We start from the raw sequence: 15,482 nt of genomic DNA on the forward strand, positions 1-15,482 counted from the left end.
GGACTTTCAAAGGCACCTAAATTTGCTGATGTTGCCTTGGAAATGTCAATTCAAATCTATGCAGTATGTGACCCTTTAGGTGTGATGTGGACAAGTATTTCTCAACCTGTAGTATGCTTTATATTTGGAGATATGGGACATATCTAGCTACATGTGACATGTGGAGCTACTGGCGGGGGGGGCATTAATGCTGGGACATTGTTATGGGGAGTTCCGATCTGGGAAGGAACTGCTCATAGAGACATCGTACAGAGCCTATGGGTTGAGCTTCTCTTCACGAATGTGCGTCATCCGGCAGCGTTTCCCTCCGGTGCTGTAGAAAAGCTCTGGAGGGAAACTAATTGTAGAACTGAACCCTTTAATTTGAATGGGACAGTTCGCATTCATCTGGTGTCTCAAGTAAGTTGGATATCGGACGATCTTGCTTTGTTTCCCTCTCCGGCATGCACAATTAATGAATGCCGGAACCTAAACACCTTTAGTCATCAGTTGTGGCTTCAGTTGCGATGTCATAAAGTTTAGTGCAAGTCGGTAGTAAATTGCGAACACATGCACAGTTTACTGCGGATCTTGTGGCTATTTGCCCGCCGCCACCCCCCAGCGGTAGTGTTGGAGGAGGGAAACTTGCAGTTAACTGTAGATGGGATGGATCATACTGACAGCGAATGGAGACTCACAGTAAAGTGTTTATTACATATGATCCACTGTTTACGGTTTACAGACTTTACGCACTAAACTTTATGACAGCAGCAAATTTAGGCTGGGTTCACTGAGCCAGACTCTGGACATATGTGAACTCAGCCGAAGTGATGGCTTCCTAGTGCATACTAATTTGGAACATCTCATCTACTGTACATACTCGGATGAAACATTTAATCACTTAGGGTAAGTGACTTGAATTGGTTGAGAATTACTGGTGTAGACGATACCTCCACTGCTACTTGTGGCACACGTATCCGATCATTCATTTCAGTTGATGGGATACAACTTAATTCAATTGGCATTCTGTGGATGGTTTTGTGACATTGATCAAGGTTAGAATGCAGAAAACTTGAATGACAACCGCAACTTTCACCACATAGTCTCAATTAGCTTAAATAGGCACTGTCAGTTCAAAAACCAATAAATGGACATGCTATAGAGACATGTCAAAAGTTTTGATCAGTCTTCTTTCACAGTGTTGTCCCATGTTGGCCAGAGATTGGCTGATTAGGCTGTCCCTGCAATGTGCGTTCGTCTCAGAGGCAGGAAGAAGACCAAATTTGCGGGACCGGATAGAGGCAAACAGAAGGAGCTGCGAGGGTATTTAAGGTTCACACTGCTATTGTGCTTGACCCTTCCAGGGTGTGTTAGGCTCTTATATTTTTTTGGCATCGAAAGGATCCTAAACAGGCCAGAGCACAACTGACGCTGCCGGATCCCGATTGACTTGAATAGGGTCCATCGGGTGTCCTGTATTTAAGGGAAGTTGAGCAGAGAAAAGACTGGACAGGCTGTACTTTTATCTCCACTCAACTTCCGTTCTTCCGATGCACTGAGTGATGGAGCTCTCTTCATCGGAGCACAGCGGCAGCCTAAGTATAGGTTGTTTTTCTATTTTTTCCCAGCCCCAGCAGGACAATAGTCCCTTTAAATGAGGACTCTGATTTGCCTTTTAGTTAAAAGGGTCCTTTGAAAATTAGCTGCTTGGACCCTTAATGATCAGATATATCTATGTTCAATTTCTTTGCAGGACCATCACAGGAAAATGAAGCAGTCCACCGTACCCATTGAAAATCAATGCATTATCTGTGTATTCCAGGACAGGAGAGGTCCTCCAGAGCAAGAGACACTCTTCATAGCCATTGTCAACTCTGATGAGGAGGTTGTGACCATGGTAGTGAAAGAGTTGGGAAGTGGGAGGAGGGCCTGGTTCCATGCTTTGCTCAGGGGCCCCCTGATTACCGAATAGATAAGTTCTGTTCAGGCATCACTAAGGATTAGTTTGGGAATCTCTGCTCTATGCCAACAAATGACTCTTGTATAAATACGGTGTTTACATAGGTTTTGGCAGGGATAAAACACACATCATCCCCACACAATACTGTTGGGCAGCTCAATAAGATTACTAGAGGCTGTAAAGTGCAATGAGATTGTCTTCACGGCAGCTCACAGACCCGCTCCTTGGCGGCTTCATTCACAGATCATTATGTAATTATATGAGCGCTGCTATACTACTTTATGGAGCGTTCCCCGCCAGTGAACCATGTCCACCCTTTCGGTGCCAGATGGCACCCACCTCTAGCAGTTAAGAGGTTAAAACAACCAAAAAATGTGACTGCTGGAATAGAGGCTCCTCTTCTTGTCTGATGTCTAGACAATAAAGACCAGATTTGGATGGATTAGATTGAAGCCGGCGGCTTGTTTTCCATATAGTGTAACCTGAGTTTTCTGGGATACAGTGTAAGATTTCTACCTATCATCCTCTGCAACAAGGTTCTGCATGGAGTGAACATGTAACTCATGATGCCCAGCGCATGGAATGGGTGACTATATGAGAAGCAGGGCACATGTGTATATATATAAGATGCCCAGCATATGTAATGGGTAAGAGTATGAGATGCCCAGCATATGTAATGGGTAAGAGTATGAGATGCCCAGCATATGTAATGGGTAAGAGTATGAGATGCCCAGCATATGTATTGGGTAAGAGTCTGAGATGCCCAGCATATGTAATGGGTAAGAGTATGAGATGCCCAGCATATGTATTGGGTAAAAGTATGAGATGCCCAGCATATGTAATGGGTAAGAGTTTGAGATGCCCGATATATGTAAAGGGTAAGAGTATGAGATGCCCAGTATATGTATTGGGTAAGAGTATGAGATGCCCAGCATATGTAATGGGTAAGAGTATGAGATGCCCAGCATATGTAATGGGTAAGAGTATGAGATGCCCAGCATATGTAATGGGTAAGAGTATGAGATGCCCAGCATATGTATTGGGTAAGAGTCTGAGATGCCCAGCATATGTAATGGGTAAGAGTATGAGATGCCCAGCATATGTATTGGGTAAAAGTATGAGATGCCCAGCATATGTAATGGGTAAGAGTTTGAGATGCCCGATATATGTAAAGGGTAAGAGTATGAGATGCCCAGTATATGTATTGGGTAAGAGTATGAGATGCCCAGCATATGTAATGGGTAAGAGTATGAGATGCCCAGCATATGTAATGGGTAAGAGTATGAGATGCCCAGCATATGTAAGGGGTAAGTGTATGAGATGCCCAGCATATGTAATAGGTAAGTGTATGAGATGCCCAGCATATGTAATGGGTAAGTGTATGAGATGCCCAGCATATGTAATAAGTAAGAATGAGATGTAATGGGTAAGAGTATGAGATGCCCAGCATACAGTATGTAATGAGTAACAATGAGATATTCAGCATATGTAATGGGTAAGTATATGAGATGCCCAGCATATGTAATGGGTAAATATATGAGATGCCCAGCATATGTAATGGGTAAATATATGAGATGCCCAGCATATGTAATGGGTAAATATATGAGATGCCCAGCATATGTAATGGGTAAATATATGAGATGCCCAGCATATGTAATGGGTAAATATATGAGGTGCCCAGCATATGTAATGGGTAAATATATGAGGTGCCAAGCACATGTAATGAGTAAGAATATGAGATGCCCAGAATATGTAATGGGTAAGAATATATGATTCCCAGAATATGTAAGGGGGTAAGTAAATGAGATGCCCAACAAGCGTAATGATTAGGTATATGAGATGCCCAGCACATATGCAATTGGTAGGAGTATGAGATGGGCACAAACAATGGGTAGTAATAAAAGATGCCCAGCAATAACTTTATATTATAAAACATCTAGAAGTCCATGTGGTGCCCCATGAATATGTATGTCTGCAGAAGACAACCGCTGTCCATATGCCCTATAGGGGTATCTTGACCACATAGGGGGAGGTACCCAATTTTGTACCCCTTCCTCTTTATAAGCCTGAGCAGGGACTCTAAGTTTGAGCAGCTTGAAAATGTACAGTATTAGCCAGTTGGCCATTCCATTTAATGGCCATTGCAGATGAAATGTATGGCCAGAGGAAACCCTAGCAGATATTGCCAGTGCCAACCAGTGTGGATCAGCTGAAGTAACAAAAAAAAGTATTCAATCCTGTTAACAAAAAAACATTTGTTTTGGAAAAAAAGAAAAGAAAATTCTACAATATTTGCTCTAATTTCCATCTTATCAATGCCTTCTTCTTTTCCATTAAAAGCTTGAATTCTCTCCCCTCTCGGCCACAGTCGGTGAATAATCCGCTATAAGATAATTGCTTTATTGAAAAGATAATCGCACAATAAATAAATAATGGTTAAACCGTATCTGTTACCTGATACCGTTATCTCTCTGGACCCGCAAGAGGCTCCCCAGTTCTGGCACCAGCAAATGGACCTTAAATTATCATTTTTGGCAGCGGTAACAAAAGAGGTTACTATGCTAAGACTCTCTAAGCCCAGCATACCTGACATGCTTCTTATTATTGCTGATTTTTACAGCTTGTTTTTTTGTCTTCAGAGCTTTGAAAATGCCCCATCAAGATGGGATGAACAGTGAAATGTATATTAGTGTATTACAGCCGTATTAATACAGTTGGGTGACTACCAAATCAGTAATACAAAACAGTTCCAGAGTACCCTGCACCATGATAGCCATCACACAGCTAGGAGATCTCCAACACCCGTGGGAAACGCAATGAAATAAAACACAACTGTGGAAATGGCAGACTGAGAATGGCCTTGGCTCTTGGGTTGGCTTTATAGAAAATGGTACCACCATACACTGGCAAAATAATACACCGATGTGTAGCTTAATCCTTTTCTATTCTAAGCTCAAGCTGGTGTCCATCTGTGCACTGTGTCTAACAGATTCCTTTTGGCCAACCACCACCCCCTTCCCACACTGGCCCATGTCTACTAGCCTACTAGTTCCAAGGTTGCATAGTAGGACACTGGTTGTCTCATAGCCTTTTTGAAGAGCTCACAATTTGGGCGTTGTGTCCAACCATGGTCCAAAAGAATGCATGCCAACATGAAATTACACACAGTAGTTTTTCAGCTAGGAATGTTGCACAGGATTTTCCTAGCAACCAGTCTCCAAATGACCAGACACTTAAAGAGGTAAGAGGTTTGTGGAATAAGCAATTGTGGGGTCTAACTAAGATTCCAATTGATGTCAGTCTTGTATTCTCCCAGTTGAATGGAGCGGTAGTACACGTGCACGTGCACTTCAGCTCCATTCAACTCTATGGGCATGACGAAGAAAGCAAAGCTCTGTACTTGACCATGTTTATCCAGCCAAGCGAGTTGTATGGAGCAGCAGAATGCATGTCTGGAGACCATTTCATTTAACCAGTTTGACAATTGAAACCCCATTTTCATTATCGGTGAGGGTCCCAACAGTTCCCTATCCTGCTGATAGGGCATGAATTTCTTTTGGGACCACCATAAACACCATAAACATGACTGCTTGGCTCTACCATTGTGAGATTCTCGTACAATGAGATAATCAAAAATCCCACCTGCAGGTTTGGATGGCATTTTTCTGACAAGTGTGAAAACCTTCAGATTGGTTAGGTCTTCCAAGAAGACAACAGACAAAGTCATAAAGGGGTTGGTCCCCTACCAGCATTTGTCACCGATCCAGAGGATAGATGCTAAATAAATGATAATAGGGGGTATGTTGTGCACACCCACTATGACACACTTACATGAGGCACTCAGTGACCACCGTTCTCTTGATGAGTGGAGTCCCTATGGTCAGTCATACATTTTTAGTTCTCCTATAGGCAAGTGATAAATGTTGTTAGCCTTATGTCTTCTTACTCTATCAACTATATTAATGTGAAAATAAATTAAGCTGAAGAGTCTCTAGGTGGGGCCTGTGTTGCATGACACAAGCTGCCATCTATTCCCATCCTAAATAGGTATCATATGGGGGTGCCTCAAAATTTCAAAGGAGCCACTTTATATTGCTGAATCCTATAGCATCACCACCAGCTTTACTGTCATCCATTCACAACTATGCGTTATTACCAGGACACACCTAACAACACCATACATCATTTACAAACTCGACTACAACACAGAAGGAATGAGGACATATCCATTCATGCCTTCAAATGCCATAAGCTAATAAGGAATTCTTTGATTGTGATTGTGTAAAGGAAACTATGACCATAACATACCATTATTGATATCATTGTAAAAGTTCAGAACAGTGCAAAATAAAGTACATTTTATCTAACTGTGCATAAATTCTTCATCTGTTCCAGAACCCTGATATAAATTTTGCAACAAGGATTAGGGAACGTCCGGCCCATAGACACTATAAGGACCTCAATATAATTTTGTCAGGCCCACAAGTGGTTCCCAACCAGAGGGCTGCAAGAAACCCACCAGGGGTGCCACGGCATTCCGGTGGGGAAGATGGCAACAGGATGTGCTAGGATGCCTGCTGATTAGCACCACCACAGGTGTCCTACGGTTCCAAGCCTATAGTGATACTACCTGCTGCCACTGGAAACCAGGAGAATTTTCTCCGGGACTCACACAATGAGTCACATCATGCTTGCATGTTCTGGAGGTAGAGATGCACCCGACCCCTAGTGGCTGCAGGAAAATGCCTAGAACAGAGGAAGATGGCAGTGACTGTGAGAGATCCAAGCAGGTGATTATGTGTTTTGTTTTTTTAAAGTGTACCTGTCAACAAAAACTTTTATATAATGTAGATAATACCATTATATGTATATTTGTAATATACATTGATTACAAAATGTGTATATTGTTGTTCTTGCAGCTATTGCATGTGTGTCTCTATGAGGAGTCCAAATACAGGAAGTGAGGGTGGACAAGCAGGGCTCTGTGCACTAAGGAAAAGCAGGACAGTGTGCATTGAGGCTCTATGACATGCTCCCAGCTCATAAATCAGGATGATTGACAAACCAGGAGCCTGCACCAGATACTAGAACTGTAGACTTAGTTCTGCTCTTCCGTTGTAGACTAGATTGTTGTCTGGCTGCTGTGAAGATAAGTGTTTTGTGTTTGGGTGGCTGAATTGTAAGCTGGACAGTAACTTTACCATCTCCAGCTTAGCACTGAGTGAGTGGCACAGATGTCATCTAATGTGATAGTGACAGATAATTGTGGGAAACATATCAAAGACAGGGAAAAAATTATATGCAAGTACTGGACGGTAGAGAAGACGCCAACTGAAGCGAGGCTGTTATCAATTGTCAATCTGGTGGTGACTCTTCCTGTTGCAAGAGGATCCTTTATCATTTCAGTCCCTGGGCCCTAAATAAAAATGGTTTTACTCAAGACAAGATTGAATCCCTGTGCTTCAAAAAACTGTATGTGCTCAGAAGTTGATCAGACATAGTCACTAGTCACTGTCCGCAACAAACTCTCCTACATCCACAAACTGACCGCAATCTAGCCTTTCTAGGCCTCACAGAAACATGGCTAACACCCTCAGACACTGCCTCTCCTGCTGCATTCTCCTATGGTAGCCTTTAATTTTTTCCATACACCACACCTTGGTAAAAGACGTGGCAGCGTTGGCCTGCTGTTATCGGAGAACTGTTTCTTTACCCCAACTCCATCTCTTTCCTCTCTGTGTTCTTTGGAAGTATACTCCATCCAACTCAACTCCCTCTCTAACCTCTAGGTGGCCATCATCTACTGACCACCAGGCCCTGAGACTACCTTCTTTAACCGCTTTACTACCTGGCTCTTACAGTACCTCTCAGCCAACTCATTCTTTGACCACCCTCAATCTACTTTTCATCCCCACTATTCTACCAAAACCACCTTAACCAAGGTGGCCAATGATCTCCTGACTGCCAAAACCTCACGCCAATACTCTGTGCTTCTTCTCCTTGACATTTTGCCTTTGACACAGTCGAACACTCCCACCTGCTACAAACTCTCTCATCCCTAGGCATCACAAAGCACCACCTCTCCATCTTGTCCTCTCACTGCTGGAGTCCCTCAAGTCTCTGTCCTGAGGACTCTACTCTTTTCCATCTATACTCTTGGCTTGGGACAGATAATAGAATCTCATCCTTTTAATTATGACTTCTATGTCAATGATACTGAAATCTGCCTTTCTGGTCCACATGTCACAATCCTTCTATCAAAGATCCCAGAATGTTTGTCCGCAGTATCTTTATTCTTTTCTTTCCACTCAACATGGACAAAAATTTGTCCCACAGCTCGCTCCTACTTCCCACGATCTATTATTCACAATCAATGGCTCCAACTTGTCCCCAGTCCCACAAATCCACTGCCTTGTGGTCACCTTCGATTCTGTGCTGTCTTTCAAACCACACATCCAGACTCTCACCACCTCCGGCCGCCCTTACCTTAAAAAACATTTCTCGAATCCGCTCTTTCCTCAACTTTAACTCAACTAAACTATTGGTATTTGGCAATTATTGCAACATCTTCCTCTGTGGCCTTCCATCAAACACTATTGCTCCCCTCCAATCCATCCTCAACTCTGACTGATCCCTTTGCTTATCCAATGTTTATCCAATGCCAATCCCTTCACTGGCTACCCATTGCCTAACAAATTCAGTTTAAACCGTTCACCATGACATTCCGTTCACAACCTGTCTGCACCATATATCTCTGACCTGATCTCCAGATACAGGCCCTCATGTAATCTCCGATCCTCTCAATGCCAAAACCTGTGCCCTCTCATCGTCCACACTGCACAGAACTGTCTCCAAGATTTCTCCCATGTTTCCTCCATACACCAGAATTCTCTCCCCAGACACATCTGCTCTCACCAACTATCCAGACCTTCAAAAGCACCCGGAAGACCCATCTTTACAAGCAAGTCTGTTACCTAAAATAACCGTGCTACCACTGCACTGGGAATGGCTACTTTCCTAACTTCTCATACACAACCAGCTGTCTCCCCCACCTACTGTTCCCCTCCTCTCCCCCTGTAAATTGTAAGCCCCTGGGGAAGGATACCCTCTCTCCCTCTGTATCAGTCTGCTATTTACTCAGAATCACATTTATTGTACCTACATTTGTGTTATGCATTTTAACCCTTATCATATGTACAGCACCATGGAAACAAGGGCGCTATAATAATAACAATAGTTGACTGTGTTCAGTCCATTGAAATCATTTGCGCGAGTACACGGTGGAATATGTCTGCATACCATTCTGCCAGACTATAGATGATTTCCGCAAACCTAAGCTACTTAGTTAGCTGTGAACGTGGCCTTATCAAATGAATAATTTTCTCCTTGTTGCTGCTGGTCATTTGTGCTCCTGGGGATGGGCAGAATTGGTCTCCTTTCTCCTCTGGCAGCTAAAAATATAATTCTTTCTTACAACCCATTTCAGTAGAAGCCCCTTTATTGCAAGCAGAAGACTTTTCATCAGCACACTGGGCAAGATATTCGAAAGCTGTCTATTGTTAGACGGTGAGAACTTAGATGAGTCCGGCCTATCTGACTGTCTAGTCGAATTTAGACCAACAAATAGTTGGCTACTTTAAGCGTGCGTTCACGCGTACATTATCCTGCGCATGATTTGATGCACAGAATTTTCTGCTGCAAATTTAAATATAAACTACTGCAAATGACAGAATACAGATTCAAATCCTGCACATCAGATCTGCGTAGGATACTGTACGTGTGATGGTCACTACGTGGATCAGACCCACAACAATTAGAAATTTGTGTCCTACAGGTCATCAGACCAAAAGATGTGGAGAAAATTTCAGATGCTGTTGCCTTCTTATTAAGGAATGTTTCAGAAATCACAATTTAGAGCTATAATCATTATATAGTAACACCTCCCTAAAGACCAACCTTTTGAGAAGACCACCGCCTTCCCAGACGGATTTTCAGTCCGCCATACATTATGCATAGTGGGCATTTTCACTGAGAAGACCATACCCGCTGAAGATCACTTTTCAATGCAATTTTGGGTAGTCTTTTCAAAGAAAAACACTAAATAGATTAAATCTTGTGAAATGTATCATTCTCGCTTTCTCAAGCTCGAATTGTAAAAATTTACAGACTTGACTCATCGCTTTCCACCCCCGATAGTGATAGAAATCGCTTACCTACTCGTAGCTCTTGTCCAAAGACGGTCCTCTCTCCAAGTGCTGAGCAATTCCATCTGGAATAGCGGAACTGATATTGACATTCATTGATCCCCATCTGTGCCCCTTCTCCAATAACTATAATGGCATCCGGGCGGCTCTCGCAGATGGCTCTTTGCCGAGGCGCCAACCCTGGAATCTTGTTGCAGATTATATTTGCTCCCAAAGCCACCACAGATGACAAAGCTCTAGAAATAAATAAAAAGAGCTATCAGAGATGAAAGGGAAGTGATCCAGGACTGGACAACCTGTAATGGTGGCCATGTTGGTTGGCATCGTAAAAAAAATATGGCTGAATACGATCCAACAAAAGACTCCAGACAGCAAGACCCATGCAACCCTATTATAGATTGTATGGCTCTGTACTATGGTGACTTCATGGGCCCGTACAGTTACCTCATTATACTTCCATTTATGCCATTACAACTCCATTTTCCCGCTAGGGTGATTCCGGTTGTCTATCTTCCATTGTTGGCCATCATGTGTTGTGACCTGGAAATGACTGATTCTTTTTTGGACATTTTTATGTTTTTAGTGCATTTTGTTTCTTTACTCTGCGGATAAGGATTACTGTCCCGTCTTGGTGGCATTTTAAGGATTTTTTTGTATAGGAGGGAAAGGGGAGGGGGCAGCCATTTTGTTCGCACTAAGTGCTCTGTCTGGTGCTGAAGAAACAAGAGATATTTACAGTGTAAGGGCCTCGCAGAGCGTGTTATGACAACACCAGAGCTCAGAAGGAGCTTAATCCTCATGTCCTTAAAAGCCACTTACAGTGGAGATGGGGGGGGGGGGGGGGGGGCACCAACATGGGGATGGGACAGCTAAGACTTACAATATATCCAAAAACTTAATGGAAATGCTCAAGATCTGTGGGATGGAAGCCCTGAGTGGGTAGTAAACCATACTGGAAGTAGGAAAATGGAATGTAATACTCCAGTTATATCATCAATGCCAATGGACTGCCTACATAACACTGCCTTGAGGCTTGAACTGTCTATATAAGTTGCATCATCAAGTGACCATAACATTGCCTATATAATAATTCTATACAGTGGTCATACAACAGTGCCTACTAAATAGTACTACAAAGTGTACATTTAATAGTGGTTATATAACAGTACTTCACAGTGCATACATACCATTGCCTATATAATATTACTATACAGTGATCATATAACAGTGCCTTTATAATAGTACTGCATAGTGACCACATAACAGTACTTGTATAATTAGTATGGCCACATAATGGCCATATATTTAGCTCTACACAATGACCATATAACCTTGCCTATATAATGGTGCTACACAGTGACCAAGTACAGTGCCTTTAGAATAGTATTAGACAGTGTACACATATTAGTGCCTATAAAATAGCACTATACAGTGACCAGATAACAGTGCCTATATAATTGTATTAAACAGTGTACACATTACATACAGTGTCTATATAAAATAACAGTGCCTATATAATAGTATTAGACAGTATACACATAATAGTGCCTATATAACAGTACTACACAGTGAGCACAGTGCTAATATAATAGAACTATACAGTACATGTACCTATATAATAGTACTATATAGTAAGCACACATCAGTGCCTATATAATAGTACTATAAAGTAACCACATAGCAGTGCCTAGATTATCAGAACTTTACAATTACCACATCCTGCCTAGTAATGCTGATGTATTAATGCCATACACATGACTAATAATACAAAAAATAACCCAATGTTGTGAAATATTGATGAACAATATCATGTAACTTAATATCAGTAACAGACATGCAAAGTATTTCTTATTTTATTTATTTATTTATTTTAAAGAACTTGACATGTTATGTACATTATGAGGGTCCAATCATCATTGTCATGTGCAAGGACCCTGCCCCTGACCTGTAGGGACTTTGGGTGCTGATGCTACCAAAGTGAAGTATATTGTGGGCATTTAGGTTATATGGCTGACAGCGGGCTACAGCTAAACTATGGACTGTTTACCACTGTGTGAGGCTAGAAATACTGAAAACAATAAGAAATATTTCACAATCTGATGGTATGATTCATCCATGCATCAAATGAGACCCCGAGCAGGCTGTACAACACAGATCTACCATATGGCCATGTGCATGACCCTTGACCGAGGAATGTTACCAACTATTGGTCCAAAGTGGAATTTTCCTTTAAATTTCTTAACGCCTGTCAGGAAAATTACTGACAGTCAGCAAATCCCGGCCTTTCTTTACAGCCGCGCATCAGTAAGGAACGATTAGTTTGCACGGAGAGAGATAGAACTGAATCAACACAGTTTGCACGTCTACCTGAGAGCTCGGGAATTTCCACCAACGAAAAGTTCAAACATTAAAAACACAAGGTTAAAGGGGGGATCTTGTGATTGACTGGAGGAATTACACTGTAAAAATAACAATACCATTGAAATAACTTCCATATGACAACCAAGTTTAGCGTCTCAACCACCAAGATACACAATGAGGCCGCAGACAATGTAGCATCAGATTAGTGCCGAGCACTTCTTTCTGCTCTTGAATGTCTAGGACTGGATTCCGTGATAATATCTAATAGCTGATTGAACTTAAGCTGCCCAGTATAGTCATAACAACCCCGACCACATAGGAGACCGTTGTGCTTAAGGTAACAAAGCCCCGTCATGGCCATCGATCTTCTCCTCATCATGGCCAGACATCACTTTCAGCCACTTTGCACCTATCAGTAATATTTGTCGGTGAATCATGGAATGAAGGAGTGATTCATTTCTTATAAGGTCCTTGGTATTTAAGTATGAAATCTCTTCCTGAGTGTCTTTAAGTTATCTTGGCCTTCTTCTATTCCGGCTTCCTAAAATACAACATGAAAGAAACTGAATTCTTCATTTTTCCCCATCCCATTGCAACCCATCACTGTTAGTGGCTCTACACTTTACCCAGTCTTATATCCTTTGATTTCTCCATCTACCTTGTAGGACATGTCCTGCCCTTACCACCTTCTGTCCTCACCACCTCCTGACCTCACCTACTTCTGCCCTCACCACCTCCTGCCCTCACCACTTCCTGCCCTCACCACCTCCTGCCCTCACCACCTCCTGCCCTCACCAAATCCTGACCTCACCAACGTCTGCCCTCACCAAATCCTTCCCTCACCAATGTCTGCCCTCACCAATGTCTGCCCTCACCACCTCCTGCCCTCACCAACGTCTGCCCTCACCAAATCCTGATCTCCCCAATGTCTGCCCTCACCACCTCCTGACCTTACCAACATCTGCCCTCACCACCTCCTTCCCTCACCAACTTTTGCACTCACCTTCTCCTGCCCTCATCACCTCTTGACCTCATCACCTCCTGCCCTCACCAACTTCTGCCATCACCTTCTCCTGCCCTCACCACCTATTGACCTCACCACCTCCTGACCTCACCAACTTCTGCCCTCACCTCCTGCCATTATCATCTACTGACCTCACCTACTTCTGACCTCACCACCTCCTGCCCTCACCACCTTCTGCCCTCACCACCTCCTGTCTCACCACATTCTTAACCACTTCCTGCCCTCATCATCTCCTGACCGCACCACAGGCAACTCAAAAACATTTCCTCCATTTGCCCTTTTCTCTACCAATGAATCATCCCTCAGTTTCCACACAATCTTTTAGGGGTCTTGTGTTTTAATAGGTATTTCAGCACTGTAGAAAAAATGTTTTGATGGCAAGGCCACAGTAAAAAAGAAAAATAAACTATACTACCTATCCCAGATCCCTCCACAGCACAGGTTCTTCTTTTTCCAGTTCTCTGGCACATGTCTCTTTAGCTGCTTGGAGCAGGACACTGGCTAAGCCAGAAGAACCTGCTCTGGGCACTAATCTCTGTTGAAGAGACAAACAATGGGGGACCAGAAGATAATGAACCTGGAGCTGCAGCCAGACCAGTAGGAGGCAGTGGGGTAGGTATGTATAATTTTATTTAATTTTTTCTATTTTACTTCAGCCCCGGCACTATATATATATTTTTTTTTTCTACAGCACCGAAATACCCCTTTAACACTTATGTGCAAATAATAGTACAATAGTATGAGGGCACAGTTTCTGGCATTATATGGTGGTATAATATCAACGGGCAGCATTTTCGGCACTGTTGTTAGGTGATACAGTGTGTGTGCAGGAGGCACAGTTGTTGTCACTATTTCAGGTAGTATAGTATGTGATGCTGATTATCAGCAGCCACATTGTGTATATTAGTAGAGGCGTACAGTATGTGTAACAAACCCTGCAACCTCAAGACTATAGAAGCCGGCCCCGGATGGAGAAGAAGTAAAGAAAACAACTCCAAACAGAGAAGACATCACCTGTGAGTCACACAATGTACTGTTATGTTTATTCTGCTTTGCACTGGTCTAAAGCAAGACAATAGGTGGCAACATTCTTGTTTGTAAAATTCCAACTCCCACCATACCCTTACTATTGTTTAGGTAATACAAGGAGCTGTAATTTTACATGCTACAACAGAACTTAATGTGACATTGCAGTTTATCACTGTATTGAGCTTGGTTCTGATAATGTATATGCTGAGCTTAGTACATATGCTGCATATATGTTTTTAACTTGGTACTTGTACTGAGCTTGGTTTTGTTACTGTATTCATGTAATCAACTTCTGGTAATAATCATATTATGAAAAAGAATATGTTATATATTTGGACAGTCGCCACTCTCAATGTATGAATATATTCTTTTTTTCCACCTAGCACCACCAATAGTGATTATTCACTGGAACGTCTAATATGTGATTGTGTAGATCAATATTATTCAATATTATTAAAATCAATGAATATTAGTCATTGGTGTTAAAGTGGTGGCTAATCCGTGTACTTGCATACCTAGCTTGATTGTGGACTGTTTCAATGCAACAGTGTAAGATTTTTGTATATTCTATGCAGTATAATTTTAATATAAGAGCATAGGGATCGGACCCCTATAAATCAAATATTTATTGCCTATCCTAAAAATAAACTATCATTGTTTAAGCCCCTGAATACCACTTTCAAATACAAAATAAAAAATAGTTGTAAGATTTCATTATTTTTGCACTAATAAAATAATGCCACCTGGAAACCATCCACAAGCAGACATAGCACTGACACAGGTGTCCAAGTGTGTCCTAGGCTTTGAGGCCTCTAGAGGCCAGGGGGGTCCTTCATTGTGCGCGCCCTAAAGGTAGAGACACTACTGACCTCTGGTGGCTGCAATAATAAGCTGCCTGCAGCCTAGAAGTAGGAGAAGATGGCAA

At 42.3% G+C, this 15,482-nt stretch overlaps 2 protein-coding genes across 13 annotated transcripts in view; one reads left to right on the plus strand and one right to left on the minus strand.

Annotated features, from left to right (window-relative positions):
- The window catches only part of ATXN10 (ataxin 10), a 257,913-nt gene extending 250,484 nt beyond the window's left edge, over positions 1-7,429 (plus strand). The window contains exons 14-15 of one of the 2 annotated variants that reach the window (XR_008843212.1): positions 6,335-6,729; positions 6,859-7,429. The gene's annotated coding sequence lies outside the window, so the exon portion shown is untranslated. The remainder of the gene's footprint in view (positions 1-6,334; positions 6,730-6,858) is intronic. The other variant, XR_008843213.1, reaches the window with a different exon arrangement.
- WNT7B (Wnt family member 7B) overlaps positions 1-15,482 on the minus strand; it is a 248,747-nt gene that overhangs the window by 33,858 nt on the left and 199,407 nt on the right. For all 11 annotated transcript variants that reach the window (XM_056517505.1, XM_056517507.1, XM_056517508.1 and 8 more), the window contains one exon: positions 10,153-10,379. In XM_056517505.1, coding sequence (XP_056373480.1) covers positions 10,153-10,379 — 227 coding nt within the window. The remainder of the gene's footprint in view (positions 1-10,152; positions 10,380-15,482) is intronic.

Source organism: Hyla sarda, chromosome 4, assembly GCF_029499605.1.
Source record: "Hyla sarda isolate aHylSar1 chromosome 4, aHylSar1.hap1, whole genome shotgun sequence".
Classification (NCBI taxonomy): domain Eukaryota; kingdom Metazoa; phylum Chordata; class Amphibia; order Anura; family Hylidae; genus Hyla; species Hyla sarda.